This window comes from Nesoenas mayeri, assembly GCF_963082525.1.
Source record: "Nesoenas mayeri genome assembly, chromosome: 6".
Classification (NCBI taxonomy): domain Eukaryota; kingdom Metazoa; phylum Chordata; class Aves; order Columbiformes; family Columbidae; genus Nesoenas; species Nesoenas mayeri.
The window spans coordinates 26,368,099-26,390,972 of record NC_137545.1 but is presented as its reverse complement, the minus strand read 5'-3'; the positions used below and the strand labels follow the sequence as shown (position 1 = coordinate 26,390,972).

General features: G+C 36.8%; 1 protein-coding gene across 3 annotated transcripts in view; it reads left to right on the top strand.

The window, feature by feature from the left end:
* SLC4A10 (solute carrier family 4 member 10) overlaps positions 1-22,874 on the top strand; it is a gene marked incomplete at its 5' end in the record, with an annotated part of 156,155 nt that overhangs the window by 25,338 nt on the left and 107,943 nt on the right. Inside the window, one exon of one of the 3 annotated variants that reach the window (XM_080346339.1) lies at positions 9,400-9,480. The exons of the other annotated variants lie outside the window; for them this stretch is intronic. Coding sequence (XP_080202465.1) covers positions 9,400-9,480 — 81 coding nt within the window. Of the gene's footprint in view, positions 1-9,399; positions 9,481-22,874 lie in introns of those variants that run through there. 3 annotated transcript variants of the gene reach the window in all.

The window sequence follows — 22,874 nt, the reverse complement described above, 5'->3', positions numbered from 1 at the left end:
AATTCAGTGTTGCTGTGGGCCTTCATTTAGTTCCTGAGTCTGGTTTGAGAACTTGGTGATCAGGTTTCAGTCCACGTATGTGTGGTCTTTTGAAACCCTGGAGATAGCACAAGTTGAAGCCGTGTACCCTGAGAGGGAGTATAGTGAGGCTGCTAGACAACTGTGTTGTGGTGAGAATGCCCTGGCTTTATAGTTACCCTTTCCTCTGAAATTAGTATGGAAATTGGCTCACGGCTGTAACCCAAGAGGAAGTTTTAATAAGGGTCTTGAGCAGGGGAGATTATGAGGCAGTTTAATAACTGCATGCTCGCAGAAGTGGACTGACGTATTATCTTTCTCACTTAGCCTTGGATTTCTTTCCAAATTCATCTGTTTTTTTTTTTTTCTTACCAACTTAGAAAACACTAAGTCTTTAAGAGAGCAGGAGGGACTGAAACAGGGCTGTGGATCTATGGTGGTGCTACTGGTGGTCACTGGAGGGAGATGAGAGTAGACAAGAAATTGCCTCATTCTGGAGTCTTGCATCTGGCATTGCCACTCTCTGGAGTGGTGGTCGCACAGTTGTTTTTCACCCTCTCCAAGGGAGAAGAGAAAGAAAAGGTGAAATTTGCTGCTACTGAATTTATCTTGGAGGTCAAAGCGGGGGGTTTATTGTTCTGTGTGTATTTAGTCATGATAGATCTGATCATTTAGATTTTTTTAGACTGTCAAAACAATAACTTCATTTTGTGTGTAATGCATACAAAGGCTGTCAGGCAGGCCAAGCTCATGCAACAGTTTAGAGTGAGAGATGGTACACTTTACTCATGTGTCTGTATACGGTAAATATATACCTAGGAGAGAATGACTATGAAGAACCATGGAAATAAAAGCCTTAGCACTTTTGTGAAAAACAAACAAACAAAACCAGAAAAAAACAAAAAACCAAAACCAACCAACCAAAAACAAAACAAAAAACCAACCAAACAAAAAGAAACCCAAACAGTTGACAGTTATACAGCACAGCAGTTAGTATTTTTATTTAAGGGTAAAGAGTCTTTACAGTGGAGTTATTCCAGAAGACCGGCTATTGCACTCCAGGTTTTATAATTTCACTGTGGTGTTTGCAATATTCTCTTTACTTATAATGGGAAACAGTGTTAAACAGAACTAGCATTCAAAATAATTGACTAATTTTATTTTATTTTTACTGTTACTTATCATTGTAAGGCAAGCATATATAAAGTCACCAACCCCTCCTCAAAATCAGCAATGCCTCTATGACTAGAATGTATCTAAGTATTACATTTTCTTCATTTCAGTGTTCTTTATCTTTGTCCTTTACACTTTTACCCTTTCACAAGTGTCTTGTGCTGAAGTAGTTAGCTGAAAGGCAGTTTAGATATAAAAGCAGCAGAGTCTGACTTCTGAAGCTCCTATGGGAGACTCTGTATGTTCCAATGGGCATTTTGTCCTGGTTTTCTATCCTTGAAGCACTCATTGGCTTTTTTTCCTTACTGTCTTAACATTTTTATCTATGTCCTTGCATTATTGGGTGTAAAACTGTGTTTTAAAAGTGTGGGGGGTTTTTGGTGTTTTTTTTTTTGTGTGTTTTTTTTTTTTTTTAAAATATGTGGTCAATTAGATTTTTAAAGCGTTTTGAATTGTTATAGGAAATATCTTCTTCCCAGTTTTATACATAAATATCTATTAATTGGTCTAGTTTATGTAGTTTACATCTCTAATTTTATAATTTAATCTAGAGTATACCAACATCAGCTTTGGGGCCCACTGCTAGTTTGGAGGGACTTTTCATTCTTATTCCCTTTCTGTGTTCTTCCTACATCAACCAGAGGGGGGCTGCCCCCTGCCCAGTGCCGGTTTAGCCTGTGAGTGTCTGGCCCTGCACAGTCATGAAGAAGATGTTTAGTTTGCAGTGCAGTGTGTGCTGCTTGAATAGCTTTTCTAGATCCCCACCCCAGGAATGGATGGCAAAACAAAGCTGGTGCGGTTCATCTTAGCCTGTTTGCTCTCCATGTGCAGCGTTTTGTGAATTTCAGAAGAAAGCAAATGTTTGTGTCAGAGCTCACACTTGGGAATCAATTCTGGAATAAAGTACTTGCTGATTTTATTTATTATTTATTTTTTGTAGCTGCAGGAGTGATAAAATTAGGAAGTAATCTGTCTGATACATTGCATATTTATGTGATAAATTGCATTTATAAAGTACTTTTTGCTGTCTTGCCTTCTTCCTGTCATAAGAATTTTGTCAAGACTACTAACTTAATCTGAATCTATACTCTTTTAACAGCTGTTTTTGCCCATTGCCTTCCTTCAAAGCAGTGGCTTTCCCTCCCAGCCTTTGAAATTCTCATCCCACATCTTTGAAGACTCCAGAGGGCATTTTGCATAGGACCAATGTTAGGTTGTGCTCTGATATTTAAGCACACAAACCCACTTGTTTTACATGACTGAAATAAGCATTTAAACGGCGTGGAAAATTTTGGGTTAACTGATGTATCCAGCAGTTTTATTTTTTTTATGAGCTTTGACTGTGCAATATTGGCTAAAGTTGGTCTTTATCTATTATCATTCTCATTTAGAATCAGTGTATTTTATAGCACATGAGAAAATTTTAAGTGTATGCCTGGGTAGATGGATTTTATAAATATCTATATTTACATCTTTCTATCTTGCTTGTCTGTATTTTCTTGATTAAACTTTCAAAGGACTGTGATGCACAACTGATGTACAATTGCTTAGAAGTCTAGGTAAGCTAATGAGGAGTGCACAGCTGAGTTTGTATTCAAAGTAACAGTACGCTGATTTTTTTATATACAGTGAAGGAACTTGCCTAAACCTGTCATTTGCCTTTTTGCTCCTTTTTTGAACTGAAGCAGGGCTTTATCTGATCTAGAACTAGTTTTGAATATGTTGTAACTGGACAGAATCTTTTTAGAGTTCTTCCTTTAAGAAAAATAGCTGGGTTCTATGCTCACAATGGGTGTATCGGTCTCGAAGCTCTGCAGTGTGTCAGGGTAATTCTTTAAAGCTCTACACAGATCGAAAAGATTATTGAAGAATGCGCAGACACCTTTTTGTGCTGAGTCTGAAATAGAAGAGGCTAAATCCCCGGTGGGTAGAAGTTATATAATTTGGTGATGCTATTTTGATTTATGCCTCTTGAGAGTTTGCCTGCAGCAGAAGCTGGAGGTGATGAGAAGAGATTGGATGAGAGAAAGACCATCCAGGAAAAATTCATCAAATTTGACATTCTTGAAAGGACCATCATAACATATGGTAAGGCATATCATTTACCTCAGGCTCAGAGGAAAAAGATTTCTGCTAGGAGAATATTAATTTTATTTCTTACAGAATCATCTGACAGGGTAGGCTTTCTCCTGGCTGGTCTTCCCCTTCTATTTTCTCTGAAGGGAAGGATGGAAGCTTGGAAATGCCTTATCCACAGCAGACAAGCAATTTGGCAATTTGCCATCATTTTCTGCTAGCAAAGAAGATAATGGTAATTATATGCCAAAATTTAACATTTCTCTTCTTTGAAAGAGAACTTTTAAATGCAAAATATTTAGAAAAGTCAGATCTATTCTGAGTCAGATGAGAAGCTAGGATTAGTGAACTGTCAATTTTTTCTTAAGAAAAAGGAGTTTTTCTTCCTCTTCAGGGACAAGGGAAAGATGAAAAGAATCAAAAGAGAGAAAAGAATGAGGTGTGCAATATAATTAGGTTGCAACTTCAGTACTGTGTAATATTTGGGAGGTACCCAGAGCAGCAATGCCTGTCATGCTGTTACTTATGTGGAAAGGCTGGTAGCACTTACTTTGCTAACAGGTTCCAGCCTTTTTGATTAAATTGTTATTTCTTCATTTATCATGAAAATAAATTTCTGTTGTGCTGTACAACGTGGAGTCCGAATTCCATCATAACATTTTTGAGGAGGGGAAAATGTTTTCTTATAATCAGTTCTAGCATCCCCAGTGGTTGCAAGTTAAGTTCTTAGTCAATCATGTCCTTAGTTAATAAAAGGAGAAAGGTTTTCCCAGGTCTTGGTGTAAGTTACAGTTCTTTTGAGATGCTTAAAAAGGTGGAAAGCTTTACTTTCATTAAAGGTAGAAAAGGCAGGCATGGTATTTTTAAATAGAACCTATTCACCTTCTGGATACACATTTAAAATTCATCATTTCAATCTGATTTTACAACTAATTTTCTAGAATACATGAGTTATCTGAATTTGAATTAGCTAGGAGAATACATGTACAATTGCAAACTTTGAGGAGATTTTGTACTCTTTCTTTTCTGTATTTTTGCAAGAACTAATATAAGTGGCCATCTCGTATATACAGTGTAAGTATAGGATTGCTCCTCAGCGGTCTGAGAGACAGGATGTGTCTGCCTTCTCCTATGTTATCTTACTGGAAATGGGATGCTGGACATTTAAAATTTGTTTTTGAGGGTAAAACACTGGATAGAAATCTTCCTTTCTTTTCATTGTCTTAAAACTGTTTATTATTCTAAATTGTTGGCAACATGTGGTGCAGTGATCTACATCATCAGGGACAAACCTGAGATACGAGCTCGAGTTTTTGTACTAGGATACAGCCACACTGCCAGTGGGTATCTGGAAAGGTAGGTTTGATACGACTATATTATCTGTTAGGCAGAATTGGAACCAAGCAGTTCATTTGCAAATCTTGATTCTGCAGCCATGGTTCAGGTCTGCCTCTGCTTGTTTCCTGGTTTGTTTTACGAAGGTTTTGAGTTTCCTTTACCCACAGTCATGGTTGTCCACAGATGAACTGATTAGACTTACATAACCCCTGTTGAAATAATCACAAAAGGAGAGTCTTTGAATAATATCTCATTTGAGAGAGCATAGAAAGTATGTCCATAAAATAGTAACAAGCTTTTACTGAGTTAATAAATTTAAACTTGTATTTTCTAAATGATTTTCCTTTTTGTCTAGAGAAGGATATTTACACTTTATAAGAAAAAAACCCCAATAATTTAATGAGGGAATTAAATAGGAGATATATATGTAAACTAGTGGAAGGTAATAGAAACAGTCCTGTCATTAGGATTAAAGGGGAATGGGCTATCATTAATTACTTTTGAGCTTATTCCACTCAAGTACAAAGTTATTTTTTAATCTGTGTTGATCTGAGCAATCAGCAGAAACTTAAGAACTGCTGAATTATTTTGGTTAAGAGAAATTGCTGAGCTATTTATATTGTTAATATCATTCTACATATTGAGACAAAAGCTCAGTGTCTTCAGTATAGGATAAACCAACTGTTACTGAGTAGAGTTTTTTCCACTTTTTTTGATTCTGGGTTCTAAACTGATTTCTGATCAGTGTTGGGCCCCAGGGCAATCTCCTGTTTTTTCTTAATACCAGTTCTGCTGTACCTTAAGCTTCTGCTTTTTTCTTCACTTGTCTGCTTTTTCATGATAGTCTCTTGTAGAAACATAGGAGTGAAAGGCACACTCTTGGTCTTTGAGTTTGATTTCCTGCTCTTACAGACCTTCAACCTCTGATAGTTAAAAACCCCCAAACATTAATGAGAACTGTGTATGGCTTTATTCTTATTCCAAAATTATTCTTTCACTCAAATGTGTGGTTTTTTTTTTTAACTTGGCACTTCGGTCTTGACACCTGCACGGATCTCCCCCTTAGTCTTTAGTTTAAGCTAAACTAAGCAAGTGTTTTGAGTTTATTCTCAAAATTTCCCTGACCATTGTAGAAGCCTTTATCTCTTGCAGTTTGAATTTCTTTTTTAGGCATGAATGACCAGAATCAAAGGCAATACAATTTTAATAGAGTTTCATGTTATTGCATTAATGTTGATGTCTATGTACTAGAAGTGTCTTCCCTGATAATTTTAAAATTTCATTTTCGTTTCCATAGGGACATAGTGTTGGTAGCTCTTAATTACTCTGTGATCAGCTTTGTCCCCACAGTTTCATCCACTGTAATTTTCAACTGCCAAGCTCTCAATTCTTAGCAGAAACTTCATAATCTATTAAGTCCACATCTTTGCATTTGGCATTATTAAACTTTACCCCAGTTTTATTCTTGGGATCTTAAAGGTAATCCATGTCTTCCTGGTGATGTTCCGTTCTTCTCATTTTAGCAGTTCTTTCCAGTATCAGAAATTTTTGAACAAACACAAGCTGTGATTTTGCTATCGTTCGTATTACTTATGCTCTTGTCATTAATAAAAATATATAGTAAAATTGATCCCCCAAAATGCTGCTGAGCAATATGTATTAGTATTGTTCTTCCAGCTCTTTTGATACAGTGCTACATCATTTCACCTTACTTTTACCATCAGCAATGCCTTTCATTGACCTCAGATGTTCTCTTCATGATCATTAGTACTAGAAAATGTGATTTAATTTAAAAAGTTGAGTGACAGAGCTTTTATTTGCTCATGGCTTGCGTCAGATCTTTTTGACATGAAGCCGATTTGTGATAAATTCAAAGTAACCATTATTTCACCTTGCATAATCCACAGGAACTCTAAATTTGCTTTTTTCTTTTTATATTTCTTTCTCTTTTCCTGTGAAGAAAATGAAATAAAAGCAAACTATATCTGCAAGTAGTGCTTTTGTAGGTATAAAGTGATACTTGTTGAAATTCTAAAGGGAATGGATTACCAAATTTTTGCTTTAACATGTTTCAGAATAAATATCTATACCAAATAGTATTGTATTTATACCTTCTCTCTGTTACAGCATTGCTAGCAAAATGTTAAAATTTTCACTTTTGCAAAATAGTAATTTTATTGCCATGAGAAAAAGCATGGAATAACTTCTGGGAAAAGATTCACCTAGCTGGGATAATATGCATGAAGAAATAAATGTGTATTTCTCAGTGCATTCATAATTTGTGCTGAGATCTTAATGTAACTCAGAACTGTAGTCTTCTGTCTTTTGCTCTTGAATTCTTCAGATGTCCAGCTGGAGGAGACGTAATGTACTCCTTGTGAGCAGGAACTCTGAAGTGATGTTTCTGACAGCTGTGGTTACAGCTCCTAGCCTTGTGTTTTTTGCTCTTTGAGTGGAGATCAACTTGCAGTACAAGCTTTGCACAGAGAGAGCCTACATAATATTTATGAAAGGTGGCTTGGCAACATACATTTTTTGTTTGGTCACTTCTTACCATCTTCCTGTCCTTTGTATCCTAGTTAGGTGGCTTGTTGGCACTTGGAAGTGGCTGCCAGCAACTTACAGATGAAGGGTTGTACTCACTTACATAGTTGTAAGCCGCTACTGATGGGAATGTAGCATTCCAGACTAAGTGTTTTCATAGGAGTAAATAACTTAATATGTAATGCTGATGTATTTTTTTTAATTAGCTTTGGAAATAAAAATATCACCTTGGGAGATAATCACGTTTCATACTGATGTGGGAAGCTATTTTTCCCTTCTTTTACTGCTGAATCACTCTTACCTGTTTTTTGAAGGGCCTTTTTCTTCCTTGTGTTTATATCCTGTGCACACAGATTTAGCATTATTTTCTTTGTTGAAAGTGAATTAATCAGTTATTGTGGAAAGACTTTAAAAGTGGCAGCTTTCAAGAACATTCACAATCTTTGAAGTGGCACCTTGACCACTGCTGTCATCAGCAGTAAAAAGACAGTGTGAGATTGTTGGGCCTCAAGATGGACTGTCTTGGAGGATCTAAAAAATGGCATCAAGTCCGGCCTGATCTGGTTCCCTGCTGCATCTCAAAGCCTCTGAGGGCTTCACTGATGAAGTCTCTGCTGGGCTGCTGGACACGGCACTGGAGACCTGTAGGAATGTGGGGCTGAGTTCCCTTTCCCTGTAGATGTAGCATCCTTATGTTGAGGCAGTTGCACACTATATGAAGCAAATCAATTAAAAATTGATAGCAGATATTTTCTTTCTCTAAAGGGAAATACCTGGTATTCATGGATGAGACCAGTTTGCTTTTATCAGCTGTATAATGTGAATGATTATAAGCCAAATTTGATTAAGTTACTCAAAAGAGCAATTACTGTAACTGTATAATAATAATGTTAAAATAACAGAATAGGATCTAGGTGAATTAATTTGGAACCACTTACTTCTAGTTTCAGCTTCTGCTTATATTTCAAAGTAAAGTAGGACATCAACATTAATTTGAATAACATGCAAACTGTAGTAAAATCAAGGAAGATTTTTTCCTCCACGTATTATTTGTCTGTAAAGTTTGACGAGTAGGAATATATTTCAATATGCATTGAGAAGATGTTCTATATGTTTAAGAATATGGACTAAGTACCTCAATGGGACTTTCTCACTGTGTGAATGAGTGATTTTTCTGTGGGTCTAGAATTCAGAGGAGTTATTAATAACTTTTTCTGGTTTGATGACACCGTTTTGTCTTAGTTCTGTGATTTTTTTTTTTTTTTTAAATAAGTTTGCCATAATGATAGAAACAATAAATATAAATAATGATTTTTAATACTAACTTTCACTTGCATCAGGTATGTGTTTTCATAAAAAGTCTGATTATTACTTTGTAGTCTTAACAGTTTAAAAATGATGAAGGAGGATACTGTACATTTGTTAGCTTGAAAGGTCTCCATATCAGAGAAAACCCATGCATGATTGTTTTGTTTGATATCAAAACACATTTTTGCTGTCATAATACTGGCACATTTTCAAGGCATGCTGTTTTCTGGCTGCTAGCAGGGAGTAATGGAAACAATGCAGTGATCATGCAATTTATTGAAAATAAACACTAAAAATACTTAGGCAAGCAATGCTTTCAATTTAATAGGGACTAGGATTCATAAAGCTGCATAAAATAGCTGTTTCAGTACCACAGAGGTATTTAAATGCCTTGCTGCCTCTGAATTGTTTGTAATTTATTTCTGATAATTTTCCTTTGGATCAGATTGTGATGCTGCTTCTGAATGGTGATAGTCCTTGTCGAGGAGTGGTCATGCAAACAAAATGTGATAACCTCGATATGTCACTTCATCTGCTGTTTTTCCTTTGTTAGTGCAAAGCTGGTTGCATAATATCTAATTTCTCCTTTAGCTGACCACAGATGAAAACGAAATCTATAATGGCAGCGCTAGGTTTCATAAAAAACGCAAGTGAGGAATTGAAGGATGTGGCTTGTTCTGTTTGGATGATGCAGGATTGCTTTAAGCAGTAAGCTTACTGTTTTCAGATGGCATTAGCAGCATCAGTGATATAGCTGTGTCAGCCTCCTTGACTACTGCATGTCTGTAGGCACACGGAGGAAACTGTATTTAAGATCTGATATCTTGAGGGTAATGACTCCAGCACTTGCTCATGGACAGAATGGCTGCTAATGCTTTCTCTACTAACCCAGAAGATTTTGAAAGATAAATATGTCTGTGATGTACTTTTGTAAGACAGGAAATGGAATTTTTGGGGGTCTCTGGAAATAGAAAGGTCATGCAGCTTGGAACCGGTGAGACATTACAGTCTCTAAGTCATCAGGTATGACCTCATAGTTTATACTAATATTTCTAACACAGGGGTTTGTTTTACATTTTTAGGTCATTTATGATCTCTTTGTCTGTGTAATTGCTTCATGCTGGATTTGCTACAGGATTTATAGGGTAGACTGTTTATATAAGCAGAGCAATGTTTATCTTGGAAATCTACTGTCTTGTTAATTGCTATTTGAACAATGTAAGGTTATTCCATATATTTTTTTCAACCTGTTTTAATTGTGAATAGGATTTCTTTTAACTAATTCATGATAAGAGGTTATACCTTTGCTGCAAAGTAAAATGACAAGATTGTGTTGCATTTTTATTTTGCTTTCTCTTTACATAGCACACAGAGCTATTGTGTGAACGTGTGTTTGTCGTATGGAGTGCAGTATAAGGCAACTGTTTACCTACAGTGGCAGGTTGTTTAAAACAACGTTTCACATTGTATAACAGGACGGAGCTATTCTGCAGGCACAGATCTTGCTTCATTTTGCAGTAGTAGGTTTTTTTTTTTTTTTTTTGTTCCCTTCATTTCAAATCAGTTTTAAAAATAGCTCACTGAATGTAAGAGTGAAAGTTTGGCAAGATAACTCCCCTTTTTAATTATTACACTCAGTGACACATACTAATACTAATGGGTTGCAAAAGAGCAGATTAATGACTTAAATATTTAGAGTGTTGTTTAAAACCTAATTCATTTTACTAAAGCACGTCTCATCCTTTTTGTTTTTAATTTGCCAACTTTATTGCAAGGCTGATAATTTTGTATCTGCCACTGTATTGTGGTGATGGGTAGGAAAGTCAGAGTACATAAAACGTGTACAGGTATTTTACATAGGAAGATAGTGGCCTAATTTAATGTATGGAGCACAAAATGGAACTGGAGATACTGTTATAAATGCTACGTAGTAGCCATTGTTTCCCTTGAACACAGCATAGGACAATTATATTTGAAATTGTTGGAGAAGTTTATTTTTAAAAATGATATTCAGCTCCATCTTAAGAAATTCTAGATGTATTTGCAGTACATTTCCATGGCAACGTGTTTGGCCATGTGTTTTAAAAGCTGAGCCGAAGCCTGAAAGTAGTGTGCAATTTTTCTGTCGCTTGCTTTACCCTTGTGAAACAACAATTTCCACATGTAACTGGAGTGCAGATTGGCAGGGGTGAGTGGTATTTCCTGACCCCAAAGCACAGGATTCAGTGATCAAGATTTAAAAATATTTTTGTATTTCCACCTAGAAATGTAGACATGTAAAACATGGATTTGATTTGCATTTAGAACTGTATTCCAGTTTTACCTTCATTTAATAACATTTTGTTGGAAATGTATGTGTGTGGGAGACCGCAGAAGACCAAACTTAAGAATGCGAAGCAAATTGCTTCACTAAATAGTCTGTCTTTTCATTTTTTATTAATAACATGTTTGTAAAAAAAATGTTGTATTACTTTTACTGGCCATAATTTGTTATTTCCCAGTCTACTTATCCAGCTTACATTCTTATTAATAATGGGGAAAGACTGCCCTGCTTTAAGCTTGATTAGGTTTGGAATGATTTAACTATACCTTTCACTTGCTACAAGATCTTTTTAATCTGTTAGAATTTATTTTCAGTATTTTAATGTATTAGTCACAATGAGTACATTCTGTTTCTTGGCATTGGAATGAAATTCCTGAAAGTATTGGTTTCATGGTATTTTGTTGCTTTGCAGGGTATTCATGGACTGTTTTTAAGAGGACCAACCCTTTCCTCATCTTCTTTGTTTTCCTTATTCAAGTTTAATTTAAAATCTTGACCTACCTGTATTTTGAAGTTATCCCTGAAGTCTCCTTTGCTCATTTAAAATAATTAGATCTCCATGGAATTTTGTGTAACTGGAAGCTAGAGCAGCATGCTGTGTGCTTTTCCTGGACTCTGTTTCATCATTCATGTTAATTCTGCAAACTGTGGTCTGTAGATGTTTTTGAAATGCAACATTAATAATAATCTCCAAATAGTGCAATAGGCATCCATTGTGGCCTTTTAAGGGTAGAAACTGTATCTAAAGAGGAAAATAAATTGATGAGATACACTTGCCTGAGGAAGTGTCTGTGTAGGTCATTCAGTTTTGAAACAATGATATCACTGACTATTGCAAGTAAATTTGAATATGGTTTTTCACTTGAAGGACACAGTCCCATTATAGTTTCTTCTTCAACTAGAGTAATTAGAGAATAATACCTCAAAGGAATGTGTTGAGGAAGTGAAGTCCTTTTGTAGGAGGAGGAGTTGCTGCAAGGTAGAGATATACACATGAGGGCAGGGAATTGGACTGAAGTGATCTGAAAACTTTAAACTGCAAACTATTTTGCTTGTTTAACCATCCCTGCTCTGCCACCGAGAAAAAAGAGACAATTAAAATATCTCTTTTTTAAAATATACTTGCTGATATTGGAACCTGTTACACAAATTTGGAGTAATTGAATCCAGATGCAGGAGTTTTTTTAATGCCTTCTTTAAAACTATACCATCCCTCTTCAAACCAAACTGAATGCAAGTGCCAGTACTTGAGGAATGCTGTGTAGAGAAGGATCTCTTTAACTAAAGAATTCTTTCCCTTTGGCTGTGCATAACAAATACATATCTGTATGTTTCCCTATCTTTAAAAATTCCTGTTTACAGAACTTGGAGATAAAGATCTTATAAAGAAACAAAACTCTGTATGGATGTTTTAGGAACAGTGTTAACTAGCAAGTTGGGCAAGAAGCCAAATATTTGTGTCATTTACCAATTCTAAACATACTGAGTTGTGTAGTTCTTTTACTTATTACTGATTGCTGTTCTGACTCCACACTACTGACTTTTTTCATATGTTTTAGTGCCAGTTTTTAAGGTAATGGCAATACTAGGACAAATAGGAGGTCGTGGCAAAACATTCACAAATAGGAAAATAGCGCTAGAAGCAAAACATACTTTCAGTGTGAGTTGAAGGAATTCAAGTCCTTTTGTCCTACATTAGTCTCCCTCCCAAGAGGTGATCCTGTTCTCTGGTAAAATTCTTTGTGTTTAGTACTTTAATTCGTATAGCAAGTCATTGGACCTAATGACCTGAATTAGGGAAGGCTTAGTATAAGCATGGCAGAAAGTCTAAAACATAAAGTAACATAGCATAAATATGTAATAGCTAACTGCAGGGTCACAAAATGTATGGCTAAATGACTAGTGTTTCTAGAATGGTCTATTCCATTTAGTGTTCCAAGAATATCACCATGTGATCATTCTGAATAAAGGAAGGACTTTTGCTAGGATGCAATATGAAATTGTGAATAAATCCCAACAATAATACCACAGTAATCTGTTAAAAAAAAAATAGAGTCATAGTTCATCCCAACTGATGCCTGTAGAAGTGGGACCACCTAAGAGGGGGGAGTAGGGAAGGTGTCCCTATTAAGGCAGTAAAAGAAAACAGTTTTGTATTACTTAGAATGGCATTTTGGAGAGAAGCAGCAATCTCAGCTGTAGTTCATTCTCTCTCTTGCTCCCACTCTCTTGTTATGAGGCTTATAAATAATGTGACTTCTTCATATTGTTTCGTGTTTTCTTGCAAGACTGTATTTATTTTGCCTTACTCAACTTTTCAATGAAAGTTATTAATAGGAAAAAAACACATTAACATGAGTGATATTACACTACTGTGGTGAGGGACTTTGATCTCACGATGATTTCTTTCAGTAGAAGCTAAATATAAGCTGATCCATAATTCTGATAAATTCCAATAGATTTCTTAATTAGTAAAATCAACGTAGACTACACAGTAAGCTACATAATGCTTTCCATCCATCCATCCATCCATACTGATTTCACCGTGACCCTAAAAGGGAGAGCAGCACTTTCTTGAATACCTTTAAAAAATATATATACCTGATGAAGTTTAAGTGACACTTCTCCTATTTTAATTTGTGCCCATTTCCTTGTGCCCTGTTGCTGGCCAGCCCTGAGGAGCATCTGGCTGAGCCTGTGCTGCTTCCCCCCAGTCAGGCACTTAGATGCTCTGCTAAGGCCCCTCTGAGCCTTCCCTTCTCCAGGCTGAACACTCTACCGCTTTCAGCCACTCCTTCTGGGACCTTTGTAGCACTTTGCTGGGCTTACTTCAGTATGTCTATGTCGCTCTTATAAGAAGGGAGCCCAGAACTGGACAGAATGTTCCAGTTCTGTCTCAGCAGTGCTGAGTAGATGGGCAGAATTACATTCTCTGGGAAGGAAATATGGTTTGTCTGTTAACTATCAATCACATATGGGCAACTGTGGACAGGAGTCCATGAAAAATGAGGTCTGAATGCAGTGAAAATTACAAATACTTATGTTTGGTGGTAATCTTACGGAGAGGAAAAGCTTTGAAAAGAGCTTTGCTTAATTCATAGCAGTTGTTTTACTGAGGAAACCTCCTGTTGGTTTGAAATGTCTTATGTGGAATCTGTGTCCTTCAATGCCAATTGATATAAACAGAAACTAACTCCTAAAGGGAAAGGTTAAGCTTTAATATTTTGAATTAAGTAAATTTTAAAGTAACTGAAAAAAAATACATATCATCTGGTATGATTTCACTGGTTAAAAAAGAACAAAACAGGTGAACTATGGGTAACATGAACTCCAGGGATTCACAAGTTCTGTGTTTAGTCAACTCACCAAAAAATATTTGTTAATTACTAGTGGAAGCTCAGAGTGTGCTCAGAGCTTTCAGATGTTCCCAGCTGATGCAGCAACCATCAACTGATACAAAATATTCAGTTTGGTGCATTGAAGGAAAATGCAAAACAGACATTAAGTGACTTGCGGGTGTGTTGAGGTATTGTACAAATTGCCTCATTTTTATAATAGCTTTCCCCTTTTCCCCTGGGCTGCTCAAATAAAACAAAAATGTATATAGAAGCCTTCAGTGGTTCAAGATCAATCTGTTTCTCTCCTGGTAACATAATGAGTTCACTTGTTTAAATTTTCTTTATTAAAGATTTTATGAAGGCACACAGAGTCATTAAAATATGTGCAAGAAATCATACCCATATGGTTTGCATCCACATTTAATGCAATTAAAAGTATTCTATCAAAAGCAATATCAGGTTTATGTCCCAATCCCACGATTAAAAATTTCCAGGAAAAGCAGTGTCACTTTTATGCCTGAACCCTGCAAATGAAATGACAGAGAAATACCTTATCCTTGCATTAGTGAGTGAAGCTGCAATTGAGCAGTTCCATTCAGGTGTGAAGTGTGTTTGCAGATAGGAATTTGCATGGTGGAGGCCTGATGTCAACCTTATTAGGTGAGGGGATTAACTATGCTTTAAGGCACAGGTGTCAAACTCATTTTCACTGGGGGCCACATCAGCATCACAGTTGCCTTCAAAGCACCAAATGTAATTTTAGGACTGTATAAATGTAGGAGTAGCCTCTGGTGAAAATGAGTTTGACACCCCTGCTTTAGGGGCTTTCTGAGAGTTAGCCATGCAGGTCAGTTGTAGCAGCTGATGTCATCCTTTAGTTCAGTTTTTAAAGGTATTTAAGTGTTTATTTTCTATTTTCCTGCTAAGTTTATCTGAAACACTTCAAACATGGGAAAGTTCCTGTTCCAGAAATAAATTTTGGTCAATATATAAATTTTAGACTTCATGTGTGTATGTGTGTCTTGAATAGGAGTTGTGCAGATAACAACTTAAAACGTAAATTTTGTCAACTCTTAGTATATAAGAACGTGGAGGTTGGTTGGTGTTAGCTGAGTCTTGACTGCCATGTAACGGTTTGAATGGAGTACACTGTATGATCATTAGAAAAGTCTAATACATATGGAAAATACAAAACAATAGGTTTGTAACAATGACAGTACTATAGTGATTTCTTATGGCATTGTATATTCTGTTGAGGATTATTCCTGAGTGCTTAGATTTCACATGACAAGAATAGACCTAGTTCTGTGAGCAATCAGAAAGATGAAGCTCAGTGTCTGGTAATTGTGACTGGATCTTCTCTTCAGAACAACAGTTGTGGTAATTGTGCTAATACATGTCAAAAATACCACTTCTTAGATCACCAGGGCACAGGATTTATTGGAGATGGCTGGATATTGCCAGTAAAGTTTACCTAACACGCGAAATGTGAAACATATGTAAATGAAAAGCTGTCTTGGAATTCTTTTGTTCTGGAAGGAAGTGATGACCTCTTTCTCCAGGAGCTTGGTTGCCTTGTTGCCTTTGCCAGACTTGTCCCCTCTGCCAGATCTCAGTGTTCTGTCACTAGTCCTTCTGCCTGTAGTCAGGAGTGGGTTTCTTATTGCTGCTAGTGAGTGTCTTGTAATGACTCACTGGGCTTGGTTATTGCCCAGTCTGCCTTCTGCTCTCCTCCGCCTCTTTCCTGAGTGCTTTTCTGTTTTGTAGGGTTTAGATATGGCTCTCACCTCTCTAATTTATAAAGCAAAGATGCATATTTGCTGTGGATGCCAAGGAGAGATGTAATCTGTGCTGTCAAAAGTATTTACTAGCACTGTGTTTTGTCCTGAACATCTACAGTAGCAGCAACCTCAGCACAGATCCAAGACATGCTCTAGGTCCTTTTCTTGACTGCTTCAACAGATAAGATGTGTTAAATTGTTTCCTTTTTAGTATCCTTTGCAATTGCGAAGACAGGGATTAAGTTTACATTTTTAGCAACGTCTGTATCATCAGCTATAAACAAATTTCCCTGGTAATCACTTAGACTTTATTTCCCTCGTGGGCCTCTTTTTATGTTCATAAAAATGTCACTAACAATTTCTACTTTAATTTCCTTTTAATTTTCCTGTCTTTGCATGGCTACACTTACACACCTGTAGATCTCTAATTTAATATATGAATGTAAAGAATAGCACCTTTATCTTCCACTATCCACAGCATAAAATTCATTCAGGTGAACTGAAGAATCTCTTTTGCTGTTAATTCACTCATAGCCAAGATGATACAGGCTCTCTGGCATTGGACACTTTTGGCACCTGCTTCTATACAGAGCTAGGCAGCAGGATCCTATAAATTGGCTGAGACCTGGAGGTGATGCTGTTCCAATAATGGATTCTGCTGCCTTCCCAGCATGTTCATCACCATGTATCTTCCCCTCTGTGTCTGCAGTTTGCCTGTTCGGGATAGGTGCAGTGGTGTACGCTGACGTAGCAAACGATTATGGAACAACACTGATCTCAGAAAACAGCAGGGAGTTATATAATTTCCAAAAGAAGTGCCCCATGCTCAGTAACCCTCACTTTGGGAGGTTGTCCATGTTAATGAAGGCAGGATTTTCTTTGCTTTATCAGGTTCCTAGTGCAATTCTGCTGTATTTATAGCTTCCTAGTCTCTTGTCAGAGGACCCCTTGATCAATCTCAGCATGGGTCTGCAGATTTCCTTCAGACACCTCAGTTGCCATGTCTTTCCCTGGAATATAGGAACATAAAAACTGTTGGGCTGTGCCAGACTAAAAGTCCGTCTAGCTCGGTATCTTGTCTCTCTAATACTGGTCAAAAGCCTAGGAACATGTGTGATAGTGGGGCTGGTGCACAATTATAGATCCCCTGAGTAATCTCTTGAGAACCTCAGTTCATGCCTCTAGGACTTTTTGTCATTTTGGATTTGGTAACTTTGACAGATTTGTCTTCCCTGAATATGTCCTCACATTTCTTGAACTCAGGTAAACTTTTAGTATCCACTGGAGTTCCATACCTTGCCAATACACTGTGTGAAGAACTATGTCTTTTTATTTGTTTTGAACCTGGCTCCAGCTGTATTCATTTAATACTACTCTCCTCAGTACTATGTTGGAAAAGACAGTGAAGAGTAATTTCCCTACTCAGCCTCTGAATACCCATCATGTTTTTATAGACTTCTACTATATGTACTTCATACAGTGGATATTCTTGTTGGCTATCTCTGTATCTTTCCAATTTCAGCTCTATCCTTTTTGGCAAGTAGGAACCAATTACACTTAATATTCAGGCTGCAGGGAAATGTAAGATGTGTACAGCGGACATAAGGATATCCTTGTTTTGGTCGCTGTTCATTTTCTGATTTGGAGTTGGTGTTCCACCAGCTCCTGCCTCCGCCCCAGATACTGAACTTTGCTGTTTTTAAGCAAAACAGTAGCTGTATTGGGAGGATGTGCAAATTTAATACCTCTTTACTTCTAGGCTGGCTGAGTCTTCACAGAAAGGTAATGCAGCATAACAGTAACAAGAAAACTGAGGAAGCAGGAACATTCAGAAAGTGTTTAAAATACAAGATAATAGTGTCTCATAGAGTGTCCATTTTTTCATGGACAGATTTAAAAAGTCGTTACGCCTTTACTAATATTTTACAATTCTTTGGCATGAGTGTTACTTTTGTGATTCAGGGTGATGAAAAATGAACAAGAATGAGAATAATCATGAATAACATTTTCAAGGAAATAATAGAAGTATCTATTAATGAAGCTATGCACAGATTTTATTGACTTGATCTTTATGGTATTGAATAGGAGACATTTCTTATTTTTTACTTACTAATTAAATATGTCACTTGCTACTTTCCCCCACCCCTTATTATTTTTTAGCAGATGAATAATCAAGGGGCATAGACAGTGCCAGTTAAGCTAAACTGGCCGTTCCCAGGATTGTGAGGTGAATGGGCAGTATCCTGGCTGCCCTGTGCAAGTCAGATCCACTGCTCAAGGGAGAAGTGGGGACATTTGCTTTTTCTGGTTCTCTCTTCTTTTTTCCATTCCCAGAAAAATTCAGTTTAAGTGTAAGCTGTACAGGGAGACACAATTTTAGTCTTCAGTGGTCTTATAAAGACTTTGGGCATTTTTTGTTTGAAGGATAGACAAAGGTCCAAGGGAGATTTCGGTTCTGTTCTTCTGACTTCCTGTTATTGCTTCTGGTCTTTCATTGACCTTTTCTGTGCTCTGTACCAGTTTAAAATCTGCTTATTCTGTTTCTAAGCAGAGGAAAGCTCTTCTGAGATGTACTTTGTAAAGTGTCCTGTTGCAGTCCATGACAATGCTATGGTTTAAAATAAAAATTACCTGGAATCTTATCTAGCTCTCATCCTGCTAGGTTCCTGTTGACTACACAGGAATTTTGAAGGTGGAAGTTAATGTAAGATTTCACATACATTTTGCGGAGTAACATCTTTGTTTGTCATGATCCAGTCTACTGAGAATTCCACTGCTTGGAAATGGATTTGTAATCCTGATGTACTACAAACCTGCTTCCTTGAGTTTTGAATTCTGCCATGTTTACATCAGGAGATGAGCTTATACTCAAGCATAAATGTTTCAAAGAAAATAAAATTATTACAGGTAACTCTTAATCCTTTTCTAACTGTTGGTGCCCCTTTGTTTTTTAAGTGTTTGTATTTGTGACTTTTGTAGAATATCAGAGTGACAGGAAAGGAGTGAATTTAAATTCAGTTTTTTTCTTTTTATTTTTTTATTTTTTTTTTTTTCTTCTGAGGCAGATCAACTCCTAGAGCTTTAGTGTGTTAACTGAAATCTGTGGTTCACATATATAACAGAGCTGATTGCACCCTTATCTGGGGACTAAAAGCACTCTGTAACTTCCTGGTATAGGTATTGCTGAAAATACATTGGCTAGTCTCATTCTGTTTGCAGGCCTTTGCCTTCAGAAATCTTCAATTTGAAAGTAATTGTTGGTGAAGTTAAGTATCAGACATATTAGCGAAGTATCAGATATATTAGCTGTGATATTAAGCTTGGAAAAGAGTAAGTAGGCTTAAAATAACAAAATAAGCTCCTTAAAAAAACCCTGCCATTCCCTCCCCAAGAACCCAGACAGATGCATGTCCAAGAATGCAGAAGAACACTTAACCAGTGATATTATTTACTCTCTTGTTTACTGTATCTTGAGAAGAACTGAACAATCAGTATGCTATTCTGGGAAACGATCCATAAATACGATTAAAATTCCTGGGAGAATATGGCTCAGATTAGTCCAGTTCTACATTACAAAAGATTTATTAGTGTATATTTGCATGAACTTCTAATGTAGTTACAGAGTTTACAAGTATAAAGCACCCCGAATGGTGCTGATTATATGTATGGACCTGGCATGCAATAAGCTTCAGTAGATTAAATATTTTCCTAGTACAACTGTGTCATAGCAAATGGTCCTTATCAACTACTATTTTAAATCACCATGTAATTTGTTAAAACAGCTACTATATGTCAGAGAGAGTATGTGTAACAGCTTCAGATAACAGAAGTTTAAGGTTAGATGAAAAGGCAACAATCAGTATAGTAGTTTCCTTTCTCCTGTTATTTTTCATTGCTTTATTGGTGCTTGTTTAGCTCTGTGCTTTCTGATGCTTTTCATGCTCTTATATCTACCCATGTCCAGATTAAGCTTCTTTTGATATTCTCTGTCCTTTCCATCTTCCCTTAAACTATATCCGCCTCTGGTTCAGCCTCCTCTCTGTGCCATTCCTGTCACTTCCTTTTTTCCTTCAGGTGCAAATCTCCTCATTTCCTCCATTATCTGCTCTTCCTTTTATTTTCGTGATCTTTCTGGAATGTTACTGGTCTCAAAGAACTCCTGCTATTCTCTCCAGCTCACAGAACTTTGTTCCCTTGTTTCTTAACATTGCCTCATATACAGTCTTTTCCGCAGGCAATGTTACCTCCAACAATATCCACTCTGAATTTGGGTTAAAGAAGTTGATACTTCTGTGCTCTTGTTCCTAAGCTGTCCCTGCTCCTAGTACTTTTTTTTTTTTTTTTTTTTTTTTTCCCCAGTAGAATTTCCTTCTGCCTGCCTTTCTGACACTTTTACAGTCTGCATGCACACAACTGCCTATTCCCATCTCCCTCTCTGACTTGACTTGCAACTTTCTTCCATTTGTAATTTCTCACCCTTCAGTTTCCATACAGATAACCATCTGACTCTTTAGCTGTCCTGGTGCTGTTTCTCATTTGAATTGTATCCCGTGTGCCAAATCAGCACACCCTTGAGTTGGTCATCTCTGAGCATCGTATTCTTTAAGTTCCTTTTCTGTGATAACTATTTGAACTTTTTCAACATTTTGATTCTTCCTCCAAGAATGAGACTTCTGTAAAAACTCTGTTTTGTCAATCTTGAGTACTTGTTTTCTACTCTTATTTCCTTTATTCCTCTGTACTTTTCCTCTGTCAGCTTATCAGTTCCCTTTAGGCTCTATGCTTTTGTTCTTATACAGTTCCAAAACCTTCTGACAATTCATGGTCCTGACTGACTCTCAGTCGTGACTTTCTCAGTTCCTTATGCCATCTGCCATGCTTCAGAGATGCTGCTGACTAACTCTGGTGAAAAATCTTTTTATTCTGCTGATTTACTGTAGTTCTGTAATCTCTGGGATTTTTGTCGTCCGAGTATTTTTACTTGCAGTTTTGTCTGTTCTGTATTTTTTATTAATCATATAGCCCTTCATTCAGCTCATCTATTCCCCCCTTTCTCCAGGTGAACTTCTTAAAACTAACTAACTAAGGTCAAAATTCAAGCTTCCTCCTTGTTTTCTGAAACATATTAAGATTTTTATTTGTAGTCTCTGAACCTGTTCCAACCAACCTGTCCCTGTCCCATTACACCTTCTGACTTTCTGCTGTTCTTTTTTATTAATTTGTTTCTCTCCTTGAATTGCTTTTCATACACAAGAAATATGTCCAAGTCTCCAACATTAAGAAAAAAACAACACAAACCAACCCTTAACTTCAGAAGTTTCTTTTAACCAGATTCATGTCCTATCCCTAGACCTCTCTCATCTCCCTACCTCCTTGCTATGCTTTGTACAATTGTCTTCATTTCTTGTCTTCCAATGCCTCTCCAGAGCTGTGCACTTCTGGTTTCTGTCTTTTACTCTGAAATTTAGCTCCCTAATGTTCCACTTCTTCCTGGAGTAATTCCAGGCTAGTTCTTTATTCTCCTCCACTCCATCTGTCATCTCTCTCCAATGCTATGTTATAGCCTTCACTAAATTTTATTGTTCTTAGACATTTGTCATTTTGTCCTTGTTGTTTCTCTTTCTCTTCAGACTCAGTTTCTTATTGGGTGGGTCTTCCTCTCCCCCTCCTCCTCTTTCTGTATGTAGGTGTGTGTTCAGATCTCTGAGGAATCCATCTTCAGCCTTTGCATCCTCCTCCACACCTTACTTCAGATGATGATCTTTTTGAAGGTATCAGTCACTGTTTTATTTTTTCAGTGGTCTTCCCCCATTCCAGTTAAACTCTACCTATCTCAGAAAATGTTCTTGGTCTTCAGTGGTATCCAGAAAGAGTTTCTACATTTTATTTTCTTTTTTTTTTTTTTTCTTCCCTGATGTGCACTTCTTGCTCTATGCAGTCCTGAGGTCTGACAGTTCCTATTTGTCCACGTAGCCATAAATCAGATTGAAGCCCTGCTCATCTCAACACCATGACTCCTATGATCTCACCTGCCTGTCTGACTTTAGTACTTCGAGCTTTGCTTCACTTGATTACTGGTGTTAATATCATCTTGGCTTATCACCTGCTGTCTGTTCGCTGATCTTCTCAAATACAAACTCCTAGTCTTTCTTTTAAAAGCTTTACAACTTGTCTTTTCCTTTCCAAGAGAGGTATTTTACCACAAAGTTGAATTTTGTATTTACTCTACTGGCAGTATCGATTTTGATTTCCCAGTTGCTATTTATCATATTGTCAATTGTGCACTTTCTCCTACTGCACCCATCTTTGTTGAAGCTTCTCCTCAAAAGTCCTTCTGTAGTCCATGAAGTTAATTATAACCTGTTAATGACTGGGCAGGTGTGTTGTGTGCATCTTCTTATATCTAGGTTGCCAAGTATTCTTAACCTGAGGATATTTATTGTTTGTATACCTACAAGCTATAACATGTCTTTTAAATTATGACTATTGAAATAGTTATACAGTCATATATTTGAATTATTGACAAATATTGTCATGCATATATTTCCAGCTTGTATGTCAATGGAGTTCACAGGCACTATTTTTCTTTCTCCACACATGCATACACATATGTATTTAATAACAATGCTAGTTGAAAGAAAGGTAGGCAGAATTTGCAGGCATATGAAGGATGCTTATGAGACGCAATACAGATCAGCAAATTATTATGATTTGTTTAGTACACTGCAAGATTGTGTCCAGAAGAGAAGCCTATTCTACTAAGCCTGCTACAAACTTGTAATAAATGAAAGACTGATCCAAGTAACTAATGGCATAATGTTCAAATGATAGGGATTTTTTTTTAGTGTTCACCACAAAATTTTCCATTCTTTAATAAAAGGAAGTGGTGTTTTGGCAAGGAAGGGTATGAAGACCATCTGCTGGATATTGTTTTTCATCATGGTGTTTGTAATTGTTTTCACTTTAGAGCAGTAT